At 56.2% G+C, this 21,512-nt stretch overlaps 1 protein-coding gene across 2 annotated transcripts in view; it reads right to left on the bottom strand.

Annotated features, from left to right (window-relative positions):
• Positions 1–21,512, bottom strand: part of NHERF2 (NHERF family PDZ scaffold protein 2) — a 38,256-nt gene that overhangs the window by 4,461 nt on the left and 12,283 nt on the right. For both annotated transcript variants that reach the window (XM_054391346.1, XM_054391347.1), the window contains exons 3-6: positions 5,615–5,791; positions 3,670–3,823; positions 1,664–1,707; positions 872–934 (exon numbers count right to left, since the gene is read on the bottom strand). In XM_054391346.1, the coding sequence (XP_054247321.1) occupies positions 872–934; positions 1,664–1,707; positions 3,670–3,823; positions 5,615–5,791 (438 nt within the window). The remainder of the gene's footprint in view (positions 1–871; positions 935–1,663; positions 1,708–3,669; positions 3,824–5,614; positions 5,792–21,512) is intronic.

Below are 21,512 nucleotides of genomic sequence, written 5' to 3'. Positions count from 1 at the left end.
CAAATCACTGTCCCTTGTCCTGTCACTCCCAGCCCTTATCAGAAGTCCCTCCCCAGCTCTCCTGGAGCCCCTTCAGGCACTGGAAGGCTGCTCTAAGGTCTCCTGGAGCCTTCTCTTCTCCAGGCTAAACACCCCCAGCTCCTTCAGCCTGTCCCCACAGCAGAGGTGCTCCAGCCTCTGATCAGTTTTGTGGCCTCTGGAAACTCACAGCTCTGCTCCTCCTGCCCTCCAGGCTCCCAATGTCACTTCTTGCTCTGCAGCTTGCAGCTCCTCACTGTCATTACACTGAAGATCCAAAGCTCTTGTAGACTCCTTTCACCTGACACCTTTCTTCCAACCACTAGAGCAGAATCACTGCCCAACTGAGCACCAGTTACCTTGCTGCCATTGTCCTGTGCCCTCCTCATCTGCTCAGCTTGGGTCAGTGCCACCTGAAGGGGTTGTTGTCCAGTCTGTGCCCCTTGCCCCTTGTCCTGTCCCTGGGCATCACTGAGCAGAGTCTGGCCCCAGCCTCTTGCCCCCAGCCTTTATCTCTTGCTGAGCATTGCTCAGCTCCCCTCTGGGGCTGTTCTTCTGCAGGCTCTCAGCCCCAGGGCTCTCTCTCAGCCTTTGCTCCTCACAGAGCTGCTCCAGGCCCCTCAGCAGCTTTGTGGCCTCCACTGGACTGCCTCCAGTAGTTCCCTTTCCTAGATCAGTGGAGCCCCAGATTTGTATCCATCATGCAAAGGATGAAAGAAAACTCTGGATGGATAGAGGTGCACCTGTGAGATAAAACTGGAAGTGCCTGGAATGGCAGCACTGGGCAGTACCATGGGGCAGGGAGGTATCTGCTAGGGTGTGTGAATGGCAGGGGGAGTGTCTGGGGGTTTACCTCTGACTCCTTCCCAGGACTTTGAAGGTCACTGTGAGATGAAGATGTGGATCCTCCATTCAGCTATCACAGATGAAAAGGTTAGTTCAGTTTTTACAAAGATAGGAATGGAAGGAAGGGAACGCAAAAGGGGAGAGGGGAGAGATGGGAGGGGAGGGGACGGGAGGGGAGAGGGAGAGGAAGGAGAAAAAAAGAAGAGGGAAAAATAATTTTTATTATTTTATATTCTATATAAAAAGGAATAAAAAGGAAAAAACAAAAAAGGAGAAAAAGAAGGCAGCAGGCAGAGGACTGCTCCATCCTGTGGGCATAGACCACTGCAGCCCCTTGCCCAGCAGTGCAATGCCTGCAGTGTCCCGGGACGGGCACAGAGCCTGGAGGTGACCCTGCCCACAGGAGGTCCCTGGCTGCCACTGCTCTCCTGCACCCCCCATGATGGGCACATGCTCCTCAGCCCTCCTCCCCTCCTCCCTCCATCACTGGGGGCAGTCATGGAATGGGGCTTGAAGTAGCCTCCTCCAGCCCCTAAATTGTAGTAGAAAGCAACTCAGGGCCATCAGCAGTAGCCAGGCTGAGCCTAAACAGCCAAGGGGACAGGAGCCTGGGGACATGATGAACATCCCTCATGCCAGGATCATGCCTCTCAGGTGGCAGCCAAGGAAAGCCAGCATGCCAGGATCCTGGCATCTCCCCCCATCCCTCCTGAACCCCCTAGCATGCTCCCCACCCAGCTGGGGCACTGCCCAGCCACCACCCTGGTATCAGAGCATCCTGGAGCAGGCAAGGCCTCACCTGAGTCTGTGCAGATCCATTGGTCATGGGCTGAGGCACCACACCTGTGGGCACATGGAAGCATCAGATGGTGAATACACTCAGGAGGGATTGGTGGCCTTGGGCCCAAGGCAGGACCCCTCAGAATTGCCTGGAGGTTCTCTGCTTAAAAATCACTTGACAGAGGCTGTTCTGCACCCATGGTGTGGAGAGAGTCCAGCACTGTCAGGGCACCACTGAGCCATGGCCCTCAGCACCACAGCTCCAGAGCTCTGAAACCCCTCCAGGGATGGGGACTCCACCACTACCCAGGGCAGCCTGGGCCAGGCCTTGACAACCTTTCTGGGGAAGAAATTGTTCCTCATGTCCAACCTAAAGCTGCCCTTGGCACAACTGGAGGCCATTTCCTCTTGTTCCATGGCTTGTTCCTTGGAAGACCAACGCCCACAACACTCCTTGGTTAAACACTGAGGTGCTTTGGGTCAGCTCCAAGGCTTTGAAATTGTCAGCCTGAGCTCCCAGCAGGTTGATTAGAGTGTGGTTATTATTTCCTCTTGTCCTGCAAACACACAACAGAACTGCCCAGAGCGTGTCACCTCCACAGGTACCACCCCTGGCCAGGCAGACCCAACTCTGGATCTCTGATGTGGTTCAGAATCGATCATCAGCTGCAGAGCTGCACCCACCCATGCCCTGGCTAGGTCCTCACCCCAGGAACAAGGGCTCCTTTATCCCTGGTGCCAGCAGATAGCTCTGGCCCCAGCTCCTCCTTGAACCGAGAGCATCTGACACCAGTCCTGCCCCAGCAGCTTCTTCTCAGCATTGTCTGACCCCAACTCTTTGCACAAACCTCCCCATTGAGCATCCAGGGTGCAGATCAGATAAGGAACACCTGCACTGGGAGCATAGAGCTGTACTGGGAGCACAGAACTTCCCATTCAGCCAGGGGCAGGAGGGCTGGGGAGCGTCCCACTCCCTCCCCAGCCAGGAGCTGCTCACAACAGGTTGGGGAGTGGACAGACAGCTTTCTCTGCCAGGTTTCAGCTGCAAAGAAACCATTTCCTGCAAGAACCACCCCTGTGATCACCATGGTGTGAAAACAGAAGCACTGCTGAGGCCACACCTTGAATCTTGGCTTCAGGTTTGGGCACCTCAATCCAAGAAGGACATTGAGGGGCTGGAGGGGGTCCAGAGAAGGGCAATGAAGCTGGGGAAGGGTCTGGAGAACAGGGCTGGGGAGGAGCAGCTGAGGGACCAGGGGGTGTTTAGTGTGGAGAAGAAGAGGCTGAGGGAGACCTCATTGCTCTCTACAGCTCCCTGAGAGGAGGTGGGATTGGCCTCTTCTCCCAAGGGACAAGGGATAGGACAAGAGGAAATGGCCTCAAGTTGCCCCAGGGGAGGTTTAGGTTGGACATGAGGAACAATTTCTTCCCCAGAAGGGTTGTCCAGGCCTGGCCCAGGCTGCCCAGGGCAGTGGTGGAGTCCCCATCTCTGGAGGGGTTTTAAAGCCCTGGAGATGTGGTGCTGAGGACCATGGTTTGGTGGTGCCCTGGCAGTGCTGGGTCAAGGGTTGGACTCCATGAGCTCAAAGGTCTCTTCCAACCCTACACATTCTGTCATTCTGTGATGCCTCCCAGGATATGGATGCTGCAGCCAAAACCAGAGGTGCTGAAGGAACAGATGCTCAAGAAGCTTCTCAGCCCCAAGCAGACAGAGTGGTCCCATCTGGACATCCCTCTGTGGGCTCATTGCTCACTCAGCTCCCCATCATCCCAAATCCCTCCACCCTCTGTCTCAGCCACACTACGGCAGCAAGCTCCCAAGTGAATTCTTCACTCTGTAAAGATCAGGAGTTATTGTGGGGCTGCAGTAAGAAACCTTCTCATGGTTATAAATAGTTGGGTGGTTCTCAGGAAGCCACTGAGGGATGAGACAGAGGAAATGAGACCCTTCCTGCCACCCAAAATCCCACCCATGGCTGGTGAGTCATGGTGCAGGGTCACCATGTAAAGCCACCAGAGCCTCACCTTTGGTGTGCTCCTCCGTGGGGGTCACCCCCAGCTTCTTGAAGTAATCATCTGTCTCAGGGTCCACCACCAGCAGCCTGGCTTCGTTCTCCCTTGCCTTGATGTGGGACACGACCTCGGAGTGCCGCAGCCCTTCCACGTTCATCCCATTCACCTGCAGAGATGCCATCAGCAGCCAGCCCTGTGCCCCAGCACAGCTGGCCCAGCTCACACCCCCCACCCAAAGGATGGAGTTTGCCTTTTTGAACTCCTGGCTGCCCAGGGAGGTGGTGGAGTCCCTATCCCTGGAGCTGTTCCAGAACCATGTGGCCATGGCACTCTGGGATGTGGTTTATGGCCATGGTGGGGCTGGGTTGAAGGTTGGACTGGATGAGCTTGGAGACCTTTGCCAACCACCATGATTCTATGGCTGTATGACAGGAAGGCTTTACAGGCTTTTTCCTTCCCCTTCATGAGCAAGTCATGGCCTCTTGCCACCCCACCACCAGCTCTGCCAGAGCATCCTTCATGTTACTGCACAGTTCCAGCTCTGCCCTCATCCCAAACACATCCTTCAGGAATCACAGACCTCAGACTCCACCACCACCTCACCCATGTCCTGCTGAAATGCTCTGACTACCCTCAGTGATTCCAAACCTCACCTATGCCTTGGATGCACCCAAAGTGAAGAAATTGTTCCTCATGTCCAATCTAAACCTGCCCTGGTGCACCTCGAGGCCATTTCTTCCTGTCCTAGCAGCTGAGTCTCATCTCTGTGCTGCAGGGCATGGGGATGTCCTCACCTCAGGGTGAACCTCAACCCCTCCCATGGCAATCAAGCCATGGCCCTTCCTGCCAGCTCCAGAGGGGAAAGGAGTTTGCTCTCCTGGAAGAAGCCACTCTCAGGGAATCCTGAAGACCCAGGCAGTCCCTTGCTTTGCAGCCCTGTGGGAGCTGCTGCCTCTCTTCCCCAGCACCTGAAAGTTTAATGCTGGGAGCAGTGGGACACCGGTGGCAGCGGCTCCTGGCAGTGCAGTGTCACAGCCAGGGTCCTCTTATTTATTTATCAGAGCTTGGCAGAGCTCCTGGCACACACAAAGCAGTGAAGGGTGAGCTGGAGAGCTCAGAAACCTGATCTCCTCCACCTCTGCTCTTTGGGGCTTTGATAAATATTTGATGCCCCCCAGTCCTGCTGACCTGGGCTTGCTGGGTGTGCTGGGAGGGGAGGGCAGCCCCACCACACCCTGCTAAAAACTGCACCTCCAGCTTTCTGTAGGTATTGGAAGGCTACCAAAAGGTCTCCCTGAAGCCTTCTCTTTCCCAGGCTGAACAACTCCAGCTCTCATTTTCTTCCCCACAAGGGTTGCCAAGGCCTGGCCCAGGCTGCCCAGGCCAGTGGTGAAGTCCCCATTCCTGCAGGGGTTTCAAAGCCCTGGAGCTGTGGTGCTGAGGGCCATGGTTCAGTGGTGACCTGGCAGTGCTGGGGTAAGGGTTGGACTCCATGATCTTAAAGGTCTCTCCCAGCCAAAGCATTTCTCTGATCCTACAAGCAGCCACCAGGCACTCCATCTGTCCATGGAGTCCTGCTGCCACCCCCAAGCCACCCAGCGGGGCACAGGGGCAGCAGCTCACCCACTGCCACCTTCCTTTGTGCCAACCATTGTCCAGACTCCAGCACCCACAAGTACCTGGTTTGAACGAGCTGCTGAGGACCACAAAGCCACTGCCCAAGTACCCACACAAGTCTTAGGGCATCAGAGGAGTAGGAGGGGAACTGATAGGAAATGTCATGGGCTGGAGCTTGTCTCAGCCTCCCAAAGATCTCTCCACTTCCACCAGCCCTGACCCAACCCACGAGGCCTGGCCGCTCCCACCAGGCTGGGCAGGAATGAACCTCTGGGGCTTGTGCCAAGGACACCCCAACAGCCTCCCCAGGCAGAGATGCTCCAAGCCACCCCAGCATTACCTCCACCAGACGGTCCTGGGGCCGCAGCCCTGCTCTGGCTGCTGGTGAGTCAGGGTCCACCGAGCGGATGAACTGCCCCGGCCGCGACTTCTCGCTGTGCAGGTTGAAGCCGTAGCCATTGGGACCTTTCTTCAGGTGGCAGAGACGTGGGCACAGCTCCTTCTGCCCATTTAAATCCTGGGTAATGGAGGAGAGGAGACAAAAGTATTGATGTCTGGGTTTGGGTTTGCTCTAGAGCAGATGGAGCCATAAATAAAGCTCCACGTCTGCCCCTTGTGCTGCCGAGCCCCACATGGGGCCAGGCTACCAAACCAACTTCCTCTCATTGAGTCTATTTTAGAAAAGCAATTGTCCAAAGCCAGTCCAGAGAAAATAAAACAAAACAAAAAAATCCATTTCCTTCACCAGAAGCAGCCCAGATAAAGTCCACCCAGCCACCAAGACCTGCCCCCAGCAGCAGCCAAGCCCCATGAAGGAGCCAGTTCCAAAGAGCCCTGGCGCTCCCCGAGGAACTTTATCAGTGCCTTGGCCTTGATCTGGGTCACAGCAGCATCACCCATGGGGCTGAGCACCTCCCAGAGCAGGGGCTCTAGGGGCTGGGCTGATGAAGCCCACGGCTGATGGCTCCTCACAGCATGGAAAGGCTGAGCTTGCTGCACAGTGCTCTCTGGGGGGCTGGTGGAGCAGCAAACCTCAGCTCTCCTCCAGCCTGCAGGTTCCATTATGTTCCCTTTAACACTGCTGTCACAGAACCCCAGAACCCCAGCATAGGGGGTTGGAAGAGACCTCTGGGGATCACCCAGTCCAACCCCAGACAGAGGGCACCCACAGCAGCTTGCCCAGGGGCACAATGGTCAGGGGGAATTGGAAGCTCTCCAAATCAGGAGACTCCAGAACCTCTCTGGGCAGCCTGCTCCAGGCCTCCAGCACCCTCACACCAACATTTCTCCTCCTGTTCAGATGGAACCTCCTGGGTTCCAGTTTGTGCCCCTTGCCCCATCCCTGGGCACCACTGAGCAGAGTCTGGCCCCAGCCTCTTGTCCCCCCCCAGCCTTGACATGAACTGGCACAGCACCATGGCAGGAGCCACCTCAGACAGAGGTTTTCATTGTCGTCTGTGGCTGAAGGAGAACATTCTGTGTGGTTGAGTTTTGATCTTTCATGAACACAAACACCTCCTGCCCACAGACCTGATCTCATGCTGCAACCTCCTCCAGTCTCTCCTTTCACACCAAAAACCCACGCAGCAATTTCCCCCATGTTCCTATCCTGGCCAAGAGGCACCATGCAACACCAACCCTCTGCTCCTTCCCATAGCATGCCTGGAGATGTCCTCCCTCCTCCAGCAACTCCAGGGCTCCCACACATGGGGCTGGACCTGCCTGTGCCAGCAGACCCACACACACAGCACCTTGGGGTTGTTCCTGCAGCACACCCTCAGTGGTGCTCCAAAGCTGCTTCCCCCCAGCCCAGGAAGAGCTGTGGGAGCTGAGGGTACCCATTGCTGATGTCCAGGAGGTCTGAGCAGTTCATCTGGTTGCAGCTGTCCCTGCTCACTGCAAGGGGGTTGCACCAGACCAGCTTTACAGGTCCCTTCCCACCCAAACCATCCTATGACTCTATGATTCTTTGACTGGCACAGGCTGCCCAGGGAGTTGCTTGAATTCCCATCCCTGGAGGTGTTTGAAAGAGGCAGAGATGTGGTGCTGAGGGCCTTGGTGAAGTTAGAGAATGGTTGGACTAGATGACCTTAAAGGTCTTTTCCAACACAAACGATTCTGTGATCTGGCCTGGCCACTACCCACGCTGGGGACCCTGAGGACAACACAAAGGGTCTCCAGCTGCACATGGACCCCGTGTGACAAGAGCCAAACCAGTGAAAGGCTCCTTCCTACTGCCACCGTGGAGCTGGAAACAAACATCCCAGCACAGCTCTGGTGGAGCTGCTGGTGGGGTGCAGCTGGACCTGCTGTGATTGCAGCCTCCACCCCCACACAGCCCATTTTGGGCAGTCAAATGCACAAATCCCTCTGCTTAACAGAATCATGGAATGCGTTGGGTTGGAAGGGACCTTCAGGATCATCCAGTTCCAACCCCCTGCCATGGGCAGGGACACCTCCCACTAGAGCAAGTTGCTCAAGGCCTCAAGATGCAAGGTGAGCAGCTCTCACTGCGTGCCAAGTCAGGGCTGCCTGCGATGCCACCACTGCCGTGCAGGACCCATTGGTGCTGCTGAGCTTGCAGGGCATGGAGATGCCACCAGGACAAGGTCCAAAGGGACCTGTCTGTGGAGATGCTTTTGGCATGGACACCTCAATGCACAGATTTGGTTGTAAAAGGGAAAAATCATCAGCGAAAGATCTAAATCACCAGGACAACCTCCAGATCATCACCAAGGTAATCTCCAGACCATTACCAGGACAACCTCCAGACCATCTCCAGGACAACTTCCAGACCATCACCAGGACAACCTCCAGACCACCACCAGGACAACGTCCCAATCCCCACTGAAGTATACAGACCATCAGTGGAACCTCCAGTGGTAACACAACCCCAGCTGCTGCTGAAGCCCCTCAGGTACCTGCTCCTCACAAGCCAGGAGCAGCCCTCCCCCCGCCATGCCCCACACCCTCAGCCCTGCCCTCAGTCCCTGCTTTCCCACGGTCACTTCACTCTCTCCACAAACATTTCCAGCTCACCCCTGAGTTCTTCACACACTGAAGAAAACAGGAAATGATTCAACCAGGCAAGGAGGGTCAGGGGTGGGTGACCTTAGAGGATGCAGAGCACTCTGTGAAGCTAGGCAAGGGGGGCATGGGTGGTGAGTGGAGGGGAATGCATCTGGGACAACCTATTGAGCCTTTTAAATTATTTATATGAAGCAAAGTGTGAGCAGCAGGGCAAGGGAGGTTCTCCTTCCCCTCTGCTCTGCCATAGTGAGGCCACAGCTGCAGTCCTTGGTTCAGTTCTGGGCTCCGAAGCTCAGGAGAGACAGAGAACTGCTGGAGAGAGTCCAGGGGAGGCTGGGAAGGTGCTGAGGGGCCTGGAGCAGCTCTGTGAGTAGCAAAGGCTGAGAGAGAGTTCTGGGATTGAGAGCCTGCAGAAGAGCAGCCCCAGAGGGGAGCTGAGCAATGCTCAGCAAGAGATAAAGGCTGGGAGCAAGAGGCTGGGGCCAGACTCTGCTCAGTGGTGCCCAGGGACAGGGCAAGGGGCAAGGGGCACAAACTGGAACCCAGGAGGTTCCACCTGAACAGGAGGAGAAACTTCTTTGGTGTGAGGGTGCTGGAGGCCTGGAGCAGGCTGCCCAGAGAGGTTGTGGAGTCTCCTCTGGAGAGCTTCCAACCCCCCCTGGCCATTGTGCTCCAGGGCAAGCTGCTGTGGCTGTCCCCTGCTGGAGCAGGGGTTGGACTGGGTGACCCCCAGAGGTCCCTTCCAACCCCTCTATGCTGGCATTCTGGGAACGTTCAGGCATTTTTAGTGGACACAGGCAGTATCTGGCTCCTTGGAAAAAGAAAAAAAAAATCTTGCTTCATATTGCAATTTTTCTGGCATGCAAACAGAAGTGGAGCTGTGGTTGCTGCTCTCTAGGGGATGTGTGAACCAGCTTCACCCAAGTGCCTTCTCTGCCCCTGGTGTGTGAGTGTGTGGCACAGCCTCCTCCAGAGCAGTGCCAAAGGCTTTCTGCAGAGCTTGCTGGGCAGCCCCAAGAACGTCTTGCAGTTCCAGGCAAGGGGCTTTGCACAGCTCCAAAACTGTTTTGCCTTTTTTTTAACCAGTGGCTGAGGATTGCATTGGTTGGGAGGTTTAAGAGCCCAGAGAATGCCCCAGGGGATCATCACTGCAGGAGGATAAGGATAAGGAGCTTCTGCTGGAGGATTTCTGCTGGGAACAGATGTTGAGCTGGGATTGCTGACTTGGTTCTTTTTAAAGCAAAGATCCAGAATTCATTTTATGTAAGGAACCAAGGTTTGGCAGTGAAAGCAGAGCAAACCCATGCAGGACATGGAATCACAGAAAGCTTTGGGTTGGAAGAGACCTTTAAGGACATGGAGTCCAACCCTATCCCAGCACTGCCAGGGCACCACCACACCTCCAGGGCTTTGAAACCCCTCCAGGGATGGGGACTGCACCACTGCCCTGGGCAGCCTGGGCCAGGGCTGGTCAACCCTCAATGGGAAAAAAATTGTTCCTCATGTCCAACCTAAACCTCCCCTGGGGCAACCCAAGGCTGTTTCCTGTCGCTTGTTCCTTGATAGAAGAGCCCAACCCCAACCTCCTTTCAGAGAGCTGTAGAGCCAGGTCTCTGCTCAGCCTCCTCTTGTCCAGACTGAACACCTCCAGATCCCTCAGCTGCTCCTCCCCAGCTTCCTTGCCCTTCTCCAGACATGTTCCAGCCCTCAGTGTCCTTCTTGGAGTGCAGGGAGTTGGCAGTGGTTATGACTCTCACAGCCCAAGGGTTGCTGTAGATGAAGCTTTTCCCACTGTGTTTTATTTCTTCAGTAGTTTGGTTTCTGTGTGAGTCCTGGGGGATTCCCCAGAGGCAGAGGGACTGTCGCTGCTGCCAAGTGTCCCTGTAGCCATATGCCAAGCCCCAGGGATCCCCACATGAGGACAGCAGCCATAGCCCAGTATTTTCATTTGGGGGGGACTTTCTCGGTGCTTTTGTACTGCTGACCCTGTGAAAACAGAGAAAGTGGAAAATCCCAGCACGGGGCGGGGGGTTGGAAGGGGCCTCTGGAGATCATCCAATCCAACCCCTGCTCAAGCAGGGGACAGCCACAGCAGCTTGCCCAGGGGCACAATGGCCGGGGGGGGTTGGAAGCTCTCCAGACCAGGAGACTCCACAACCTCTCTGGGCAGCCTGCTCCAGGCCTCCAGCACCCTCACACCAAAGAAGTTTCTCCTCCTGTTCAGATGGAACCTCCTGGGTTCCAGTTTGTGCCCCTTGCCCCTTGTCCTGTCCCTGGGCACCACTGAGCAGAGTCTGGCCCCAGCCTCTTGCCCCTAGCCTTTGTCTCTTGCTGAGCATTGCTCAGCTCCCCTCTGGGGCTGCTCTTCTGCAGGCTCTCAGCCCCAGGGCTCTCTCTCAGCCTTTGTTCCTCACAGCGCTGCTCCAGGCCCCTCAGCACCTTCTCAGCCTCCCCTGGACTCTCTCCAGCAGCAGCCAAGCCAGGACACTCTCCACCTGGAAGCATTATTGCCTGGACAGGTAGGTGTGCGTGGGTTCAGATAAGGTCACTTGGACACTGAACTCTGCCCCACAGAAGCTCTGGAGCTGCCACCTGAGCCAATCCTTGACCATTCCAGAAGGAAGAGGTTTGGGAAGTGCCACTCCTGCTGGTGCTTTTCAAGTGGCACAAACAAGCCATGAAACAACAATCAGCCACCCTCAATTACCAGAATAACAGACAGGGAACCTCCCCAGCTGGGTGCTGCCTGTTCACACCTCTCACTGCAGCTTCTGTACCACCTCTGTCCTTCCTTTAGAGTTTCCACTGCTCCTGGGAGCTGGGACCCTCATGGACATCCCTCAGTTCACCAGGGTTCCACAAGGGACCCTCCTTGGCTCAACAAAGTCACCCTTTGGCTCATCAGAGACCTCCAAAGACATCTCTTGGCTCTCTGAGGATGCCCAAGAACATCCCTTGGCTCACTATGGACCCCCAAATACATCCATCACTGACCTGGTCCCAAGAGCCAGCTCTGGGATGGGGCTTCCCCCAGTCCCTGCCCACCATCTGAACTCCAAACCATCACCCACTGAGTGACTGTGAGCAGGAACTGGGAAAAAAAAAAAAAAACAAACTGAAAAGGGTTTTCAAAGACCTCCATGACACAGACATCAGCAGGATGCAAACTCACTGCCAGCCCAGCCTGGTGAGCTCTTGCCCAGCCCTGCACGACCCAACCAGTACAGCCACAGGGCTCTCCCTGCCCAGGATGCTCCAAGATGGTGGTGGGCAGGTCCCAGGACTATCTCCAGCCCCTTCACCCCACAGCTCTCTATGCTGCACAAGCAAACAGATACCCTAGGATGACAAAACACCTCCAAAAGCCACACTTCAGGGGCTTCTTCCAGGAACAAACCACTGCTGCCAGCATGGACACCTAATCTCCAAGGGCCTCTGGGAGACGAGGAGGAGGAGGAAGAGGAGGACCACACACACAGAGCTAAGTCTAGCAGGTTGGTACCATCAGCTGTAGGAGCCCAACAGGTCCTGGCACCTTGTGGGGCAAAGCAGCTCCTGCAGATCACCACACCAAGGCCACGGTGCTGATGGGCACCTCAGCAAGAGGATCAGCCCTGAACCTCCTCCACGGCTGAGAAGCTCTCTCAGCACAGCCAGGAAACATCTGGTGTCCCACTGAGCTCCAGCCCCACACAGCCCCCAGCAGCACAGGGATTTGCTCCAACCAGGCTGAGCTCATCTGCCCTGGGCCACCCCAGCCCTCTAATCACCAGAGATCAGGGCTGGCACCTAATCCCCTCAGCCCTGCCTGGCACCACCCATGGCACTTCAAATGCCCAGCACCAACTCCAGCCCTCCACAGCCCATCCTGGTGGGATCTGCCATTTCTTGGGACACCCAAACAGGTTCTAAGCACCACTGATAGAAATTGCAGAGCCTGGACACGCTCCAGCCTCAGACTACCTGGTGACACATCCAACCTGCCCAGCATGCTGGAGAGAGCCCAGGTAGAGGCCTTCCTGCTCATCTGCATTGCTAACAAGTTTGCTTTGGAGCCACCTCCTCTGGTGTTTTGGAATGCAGAGGGAGGGAAGCACAAGGAGGGAAGCACAAGGAGAGCTCTTCAGCCCCCTTTTGGCACTGAGGAGGACAGAGGCAGCTACAGCAGCATAAGACCCTGACCAATCCCAGACCCCAGCAGACAGAGCATGGAAGAGCGATGCTGGGGGCTGAGCAGGGACTGAAGCTCCTGCAGGCCTGAGGCCACAGCACAGCCAGAACAAGAGGTCCATTTCCCCCCAGCCTGGCACAGGCACCCCCCCTTGGCATTATTGGTTACAGTGGGAGCTGAGCTGAGCCGTGGGGTAGCTTTAATTGCCACTGTGATTAGCACAGTTGTGTTGGAAGCTCCAAGGTCACCTGTGCAGCCTAAGTGCTCCAAGGATGCACTTAACAGTTGCTTATGGCCTTGATCTGGGCAGGGGAGGGGGGATCCTCCCATCCTAGACGTCTGTCATGCTACAAAGGCAAGGAGAGCTGGGAGAAGCAGGAGCCCACACCCTGGCTGTCAGCAGTGCCCACAGCCCTGCTGTCCACGAGGCCTGGGGAGGATCTGGGCTTGTCCCCCAGCCAAGAGTGGGATTGCTGCCTCCATTCCATGCCCTGCCAGGGACTGGCTGCCTGCTGCAGCAGGGCTGGTTTTCATTCCCCTTCCCCCAGGAATGACTCAAGTTTTCCCATTAAAGCAGCACCAAAAAGGGGACTATTGTAGCACTTCATCCCCCAGGGCCAGGAGGACCTTGGAGACACTTTGCAGGGGGGGACAGGGCTGGCTGCTGATGGTAAATGTCAAAGGGGCCCCAAAAAGCAGCCAGAAAGCAGGGCTGGCAGTGCTGTGAGGGGGGAGGCAGAGCACCCCCAGATCTGTGCCATGTGAGCACCCAGCAGCTCTCCCACCGCTGGGAAAGACAGAGAGGATGCTCCAGGGGCTTCCCACCCCTGACTGGCCCTCAGCTCTACACTGGGATGTGCAGCTCCCCACACCCTGGGGGGTCCACCCTTGCCTGTCCACACACCCAGCACCATCCCCTCCCAGCTCCAGCACAGAATGGGCTCAGACTCCAGATGTTGGTGAAATGCTATAAATAAAGGAGGGAGAAGGGGAGAGGGGGCTGGTGGGAGGCCAAGCCACCAAAACAGGAGCAGATGTGCTCCTTGCCACAGAGCTGGGCTGCACCCACCCCCAGCAGGGACTGGGGAGAGAGAGAGGTGGGAGCTCCAGCACCTGGAAGTGACCTGGCTGGTAAGACCCCCTCCAAGCACCTGCAGAAGTAAAGCTTAATTCAGAACTTTTCCAACCATCCAGACCAGGAATAAATCCTTGGGCAGGACCAGCTTGGTAAACAACCTGGATCCATTTCTGTAGAGCCACAACTCTAATTGCCACCCTCCCCAGCAGCTGAGGAGGTGTTGTGGCTCCCACACCAGCACCCAGAAGGGAAAAACCTCGCTTCGAATCTTCCAACACAAACAGCCTGACCAAGACTCACTCTTAAAGGTTCTTCTCCCACAACATCTGAGCAGCTGAAGTCTCCAGACCAGAAGAGCCAGGAAAATGATCTGGGGACAAGTGGAGACTGCAGCAGTGCCCACAGCATTCTCCACCCCGAGAGGCTCAAACACAGCTGAGCTGCCATGAAATTCCTTTTGGTGAAGCTTGTGGTCACCCCAAAATGAGCAAAGTTACCTTAACCATCACCAGGCTGCTGCAGACTCTGACACAGCACATCACAGTGCCACCACCCTTCACCTTGGTGGCAAAGCTTCATGTCACCCCCAACCCAAAGTGCCAGGCACCTCCTGCCTGCCCCAGAAATGAGGTCTGGGCTTCCAGAACTGTTGAGGTTTCACTATTCAAATCACTCCAACTATTTCAATTACTCTGAGTTTCAGCAATAGAAGCAATCAAAAAAGTGATTGATTTGTTTTTAAAGAGCTTTAAAAGAGCAGACCACAGCACCAGCAGCAACACAAAAGCAGTCAGAAGAGATGACTGAGGCCTCTCTTTGTCCTTTGGCACCACAGGAGTGGCATTCAGAAGGGGCACCCAACTTCCCTGAACCATGCACCAAAGGGTCCAGGTCTTCCCCGAGCTTGTGCCCCCCAGTTTGGTTCCTTCTAGGATGCAAACCACCCCCAGAAGAGTGGGACAGAGGTGCTAGCACCCTGCCCCAGCCCCAGGCAGAACAAAAGGTCATTAGTCCAAGAAAATGCCAGGCAGAAGAAAACAAGAGCAGGAAGGATGTGAAGGGTGGGTAGGGCGCCTGGTGTCCAGCCCATGGTGGCAGTGCCTGCCAGGCTGGGCTGTGCCATGGGATGGAGCAGCTCTCACCCCCACCCTGGGCACCCCACAGCAGAGCAGGGTGATGGAAAAAGCTTCTCCCTCCTGGAGCTGAACCTTCAAGCAGTTTGCTGCCAAAGAATTCAGAGCTCAGCCTCAGCTGCTGCTGCCCTGGAGCAGGGTCAGCCTGGATTTGCCCTGCTCCCAAATCCCCAGAGGAGCCGCAGCTTCGGAGGGGCATTACGGAAATCCCTGAGCACAAAGGGGCTCAGCAGAGGGGCTGCAGCCAGCTCCCTGCCTGGGGGAGGACCACAGGCTCTGGCTGGATTTGAGCCAGCAGTGTGCCCAGGGAGCCAGCTAGGCCAATGGCATCCTGGCTTGCATGAGGAATGGTGATGCCAGCAGGTCTAGGGCTGCTGAGGCCACACCTGTCCTGGAGGCAGCTTTGGGCCCCACACTCCAAGAAGGACATTGAGGGGTTGGAGCAGGTCCACAGAAGGGCAACAAAGCTGGGGAAGGGTCTGGAGAACAGGGCTGGGGAGGAGCAGCTGAGGGAGCTGGGGGTGTTCAGCCTGGAGAAAAGGAGGCTGAGGGCAGACCTCATTGCTCTCTACAGCTCTCTGAGAGGAGGTTGGAGCCAGTGGGAGTTGGTCTCCTAAGGAACAAATGATAGAATGAGAGGAAACAGCCCCAAACGGCACCAGGGGAAGGTTAAGTTGGACATGAGGAACAATTTCTTCGCCAAGAGGGCTCTCAGGCACTGGCCCAGGCTGCCCAGGGAGGTGGTGCAGTCCCCATCCCTGGAGAGGTTTAAAAGCTGCATGGATGTGGTGCTGAGGGAGATGGTTCAGTGGTGGTGGCTTAGCAGCAGTGGTGGGATGGGAACTCTGGGTGAGTGTTGGATGTGATGATCTCCCAAGTCTCTTCCAATCTCAGCAGTTCTATGGTTCAATGATTCCTGGTGGAGACAGCCTCTGGAATGGGTCTCCAAAAGGCATAGCCCATAGCTGGTGCAGGGGGATGCAAGCCCAGCCCAGCTCCATGGGGTCAGTCTGATCCCACTGGCCAAGCTGTCCTGGCCCTTCCTCAGCACTCCACAGCTGGGGAATCTCTCAGCCACAAGCCAGCAGAAGCAGCTTTTTTACCCCTGCTTTGCTGGTGTTTGAGCAGTCAGACAACAAAGGCTCCCATGCTCCTCCTCCAGCACAGCTGGAGTCAGCAGCAGCAGCCCAGGCTTGGCTGGAGCAGGGACCAGCTGGCCCAGGCCATGGAGAGAGTGGGAAGGAGGAGGGAGAGAGGCTGGAGGAGCCCAGCACCGCCACGTGCAGCTGTTTGCTTTGAGAGAGACTTTTCCAGCATGGTCTGCCAGGGGATACCAGCAAGCTCCTCTGCTCCAGAGGGATCAGCTCTGGGATAAGGCAGAGGGTCTTGGCAGGCTGGGATTTCTTCAGGAGGAAAAGAATGGGATCTCTGTTCTGGATGCAAAGGGATTTCATCAGATCCAGAGGGATCTGCTTTCTGGCGGGTGGGAGGGAAAGGAGGAAAAGGAGTCATGAAGGACAGGGCTGATGGAACAGGGGGAAAAGGCCTTCCCACGCTTCCTCTGAGCCCCCTGGGTGATGGGAAGGCAGTGGGAGACACTGGGAAGGCAGTGGGAGATGCCAGGAAGGAGCTGCCCAAGGCACACACTGCACAACTGCCACTCACAGTGGCACCTCTCAACCTGCTCAGCACTGCTCCAGGGATGGGTAGTGGATCCCAGGCAGAGCCTCCTGTGCAGGGCAGGACTCAAAGCACAGCCCACAGCCAGCTCAGGCTCACTTGCAGCCAGAGGCTCTGGTCAGAGCCCCACGAAGCTGCTGCCCACGTTGTACCAACCTGTCCTTTGGACTCCTCAGCTCCTGGCTGAGGCCAAGCCTTGAGCAATCACCAAACTGTTGCTTCATGCTGGCCCTGCTCAGGGCCTTTAATGACCCCAGGTCATTAGCAGGAATCCAGTCAGACCAGCTGTGAGCTCCCAAGGTGACCAGCCTGGCACCACCAACACCAAGGGAAATCCCCCCGAGATGGTGCAGGACTCTTCTGCCACATGCAAGGAGACCATGGCCACCATAGAGAGCACCGGGAACCACAAGGAGCCCTGCTCCATCTCCAGAGAACATCACAGGTGAACTTTGCTCAGCCACACACTCAGGGAAGGAAAGATTTTTCTCAAGGGTTGAGGTTGCTCAGGGTCTCCAACCCTGGCCATGGCTGCTCTGCTTAGCTTGTAGAGCCCAAGACAGCAGATGCAGGGTGGGACACAGATCACACACAGTCACACTGGTTCCTTCTCATCTCCCCCCATGCCCACCCTGGGCTGAGGGGTGCAGTGAGCAGGAGGAGCTGGATGCAGCCCACCACACACCTTGCAGCTCCCACCACCCTCTCCTGCCCTGGCTGTGCCCAGCACAGGGACACATCTGCATCTCCCCAGCCTGGCCCCTGCCCAGGGAAGGGGGAGAACAGGCCCTGCTCTGTCAGCACTGGGAGCAGGGGAGTTCAAGAGTTTACTCCCAACATTTGTCTTGGCTGGGCAGCACAGAATCACTGAAGGAAGCAGGGCAGGGGGAGGGCTCCAAACATCCTCTGCATTCCTCATCCTCAGAGCCCAGGCACCCCTCTGGGGTTAACCCAGTGTAAGGCCTTTTGTATCCCCAAACCCTGCAGTCAAACATCCAGGGGTGCAACTTCCCAAGCAGCAGGAGTCAGTGGCCACCTTCCCAATCCTTGACACAAAACCCAAGCTGCCCCCTCCTCCCCAAAATCCCAAAGCTTTTGAAAAGCAAATCTGCCCAAGGAGCTGCTCTGGACACAGCACCCAAAGTCCACAGCCCTGCCTGGAGCTGTCAGCCTCCTCCACCCAACTCAGCCTTCCACAGCGACCACTGCAAACTGCTGCAGGCTGTAAGGAGCTGGGGTTGCTCTGTTCTTACAAGGGACAAGCACTAGGACAACAGGAGAGGGCCTCAAGCTGTGCCAGAGGAGGCTAAGCTTGGACATGAGGAACAATTTCTTCCCCCAAAGGGTTGTCAAGCCCTGGAGCAGGCTGCCCAGGGAATCACAGACTGCATTGTGTGGGAAGGGACCCTCGAAGGTCATCTTGCCCAAGCCCCCTGCAGTGAGCAGTGTCCAACTAGGTCAGAGTGCTCAGGGCCCATCAAGTTTGACCTTGAATACCTCCAGGGATGGGGCCTCAACCACATCTCTGGGCAGCCTGTATGTGGTGGAGTATGTATGGTAGGAAGTGGTGGAGTCCCCATCCCTGCAGGCATTCTCAAGCCATGCAGATGTGAGGCTCAGGGATGTGGTTCAGTGGTGTCCTACCAGTTCATGGCTGGGCTGGATGATGTTCAAGGTCTCTTCCAACCAAAATGATTCTATGATCCCACATCTCTGCTGGAAAACATGGGATCAGACTGGGACCTGATGCAATCAGGGACCATCAGGACTTGCTCACTCAGCTCATCCCCCTGCAGTGCTCCAAAAATGCCACACTTTAAACCTGCTCCTTAAAAATCAGAAGACCCCAAGAGGTGCCCATTGCCAAAGGCTGGTGGGAGCTGAGCACCCTGTGGGCCAGGGGCTGTGGTGGTCAAAGGACACCTCCATGCTGGGGCAGATAAGGAGGTTTAGGAAGAGGCTCTGCAAAAGCCCTGAGCAGTGGTGGGTGATCCAGGACAAAGTTTGAGGAAGAGCAGGAGAATCTCCACAGATAACAACCTCAGCATGGCCAGCACCAGGCTCTGGCTGCTCCTGCTGATAAGGGGAAAAAAGCCCTGATAAGGCTGACAAAGATGGGTGGAGGGTGCAGGGCACAGGCTGGTGCTGCTGCAGGGCTCTGAGGATGCTGCGATCCATGCCCATGAGGAGCAGAAGTCCACAGGACAAGTGGTCACCCTGGGAACAGCCCCAGCACAGGAATCTGGGGGCCCAGTAAAAATCAGCAGCTGCTTCAAGGTGATTTTTATCCCTGTCTTGGGACTGCCCCAAGTACCTCTCCAGCTCTTCTGAAGCCTCCAACACAAGGAGGACAGGGATCTGTTGGAGAGGGTCCAGAGGAGGCCACGAAGATGAACAGAGGGCTGGGGAACTTCTCCTACAAGGACAGGCTAAGGGAGTTGGCTCTGTTGAGCCTGGAGAAGAGAAAGCTATGAGGAGACCTTAGAGCAGCCTTCCAGTGCCTGAAGGGGCTCCAGGAGAGCTGGAGAGGGACTTCTGACAAGGGGCAATGGTTTGAAACTGGAGCAGGCGAGATTTAAGTTGGGCATTAGGAAGAAGTCCTTTACTATGAGGGTGGTGAGACACTGGCACAGATTGCCCAGGGAGGCTGTGAGCACTTCCTCATCCCTGGAAGTTCTCAGACTGGATGAGGCTTTGAGCAGCCTGGGCTGGTGTAAGGTGTCCCTGCAGGGCATTTAGAGCTAGATGATCTCTAAACTCCCTCCCAGCCCAAGCCATTCTGAGATGTGGGGTCTCCCATGGATCCCACCCCCAGGATGCACTCAGTCCTCATCAGTCAGCGTCAGCCCTGCCCTGACTGATGGCTGCCAGACAAGAGCAGGAAGGCTTCCAGGCCAAGCAGACTATTCATCCTTATTAGAACTAATTAGGGCTTGTCTTAATTAAATCCTGCTAACCACGAACAGCTCTGGGGCCAGAATTCACTGATTTACCTGGGATGGCCTTTGGCTGCCCCTGAGGGACTGCCAGCCCTGCCAATGAGCTTTGGGTCCTTGGGAAGAGCCACCAGAGACCTGCCCCACAGCTGATTATCAGGCTTTGGGAAGAGCCACCAGAGACATACCCCATAGCAGAGCTTCAGGGCTTGGCAAGAGCAACCACAGAGCTGTGCCACAGCAGAACATGAAGGTTTGGGAAGAGCCACCAGAGTCCCACCCCATGGCAGAAGATCCCACACCAAGGGGTGCTGGTCCACACCACACCAGAGGGCTGTGTGAGGAGCTGTGAGAGCACAGCCCGGGGTGGGAGCTCAGCCCATCAAAGCAGGAACAGGACCAGCCCTCCCACCACCTTTGTGCTGCTCATTTCTTTAAGTGGATTAGTCCCTGTAAGCCCCTAAGAGGCTTTCATCACATCACACCCCAGCGTGATGCAGGGTCCGGGGCCACCTCCTGACATCAGCTCACTGCTGCTCCCTTCCCGAGCACCTCTAGCCATGGGACACCACATGAGCTGGAGACCCACCAAGGAAAAGGCCCTGGCTGGCTGGGCAGCCAGAGCCTGGGCACTCCCAAAGCAGCCTCACAAACCACTGGGGCACTACAGGCCATCAAAGAATGGTTTGGTTGGCAAAGCTCTCTAAGATCATCCAGTCCAACCATCAACCTAGGACCACCACGCCATTAAACCATGGCCCTCAGTGCCACAGCCACACATTTCCTGAACACTTGCCAGGTGGGATTCACCCAGACCCACAGCATCACCTACAGCATCACCAGGTCCATGGTAAAACTCCTGGAGATGTTAAAACATCACATGGTGGCAACAGGGCCAGTGCTGCATCCAGGAGGTGTGATCCCTCCTCCACAACTGATTTGGTTTGGGAAATAAGCAGAGAATCCAAACTCCAACCCTCCAGAACCAACACTGGTTTAGGGTTTCCTCTGCCATTAGAGTACCACAAGCCCAACCAGCCCAGAAAGAAACTCCAAAGGATGGAGGGAAGTCCCAGCAGAGGCTCTGTGCAGCTGCCAGGGCACACCCAGAAGACCTTGATGCTGCCAGAGATGCTGGATTTATCCAAAGCCATTCGATATTTTCCCATTGAACAGAGCCCTCAGACGGCTGGCCAGGAGCCCACTCCTCAGCAGGGCTGTGATGAAACCAAGCTGCTGGAGCACATCCCTGTGAGCAGAGGCGCTGGAGCAGGCTGCATCCTCACCAGCTCCCACTGCAGAGCAGGTTTCCAATTGTTCTCATGGGATCACAGAATGCTTGAGTCGGAAAGGATCAGCCAGGTCCAACCTCACTGCTGTGGGCAGGGACACCACCCACTCAAGGCCTCATCCAGCCTGGTCTTGGGAATGAGTTGTCCATAGCTTCCCTGGGCAACCCATTCCAGAGTCTCACCACCCTCATAGTAAAGAACTTACTCATCTCCAGCCTATGTCTTCCCTGCTCCAGTTTCAACCATCGTCCCTCGTCCAGTCACTCCCAGCCCTTGATTTTGAGGGAAAGCTTTGGATCATGAGGATGCAGAGGGGACCATGCATGGTGCCCACAGCATCACCAATCTGCAGCCAGCTAACACCTCCTGCCCCAGTCTCATGGAGCTGGGGTGGTTCCAGGGGTGACCCCACCAGCCTCTGGCAGGACCTGGTGTCCCTCGGGAGCAAGTGGCACCAGGAACAAAGGCTCTCAGCAGGGTGCAGCTCCTCCCGATGCTAATCTGCCTCCTGCTCCTTCCCATCTGCTTTGTGTTCCACTAAAAATATCCTGGGGGAGGAAGTTTCTGTTGCGGGGTGGATGCTCTCCTCCCCGGGAGGGGCTTCCTGCACTGCCCCAGCACAAAAATAACCCCCCCAGGCAAGCTCCTGCACGGGACCCACTGCACACAGCCAGCCCAGGCAGGCAACCTGGGGCTGGGGGAATCTCTGCAGACCACCCGTGGCTCCTGGGCGCTTGAGGTCATGGGAGACAGTCACACAATCATGGAATTGTTTGGGTTGGAAGATTACCTAGTCCCACCAGGAAGGGTGAAGGGTGTGGAGAACAGGGCTGGTGAGGAGCAGCTGAGGGAACTGGGGGTGTTCAGCCTGGAGAAGAGGAGGCTGAGAGGAGACCTCATTGCTCTCTACAACTCTCT

The sequence above is a fragment of the Indicator indicator genome, chromosome 22, assembly GCF_027791375.1.
Source record: "Indicator indicator isolate 239-I01 chromosome 22, UM_Iind_1.1, whole genome shotgun sequence".
In the NCBI taxonomy this organism is placed as follows: domain Eukaryota; kingdom Metazoa; phylum Chordata; class Aves; order Piciformes; family Indicatoridae; genus Indicator; species Indicator indicator.
The sequence above is the reverse complement of the archived record's forward strand: the minus strand, read 5'-3'. Positions and strand labels throughout refer to the sequence as shown.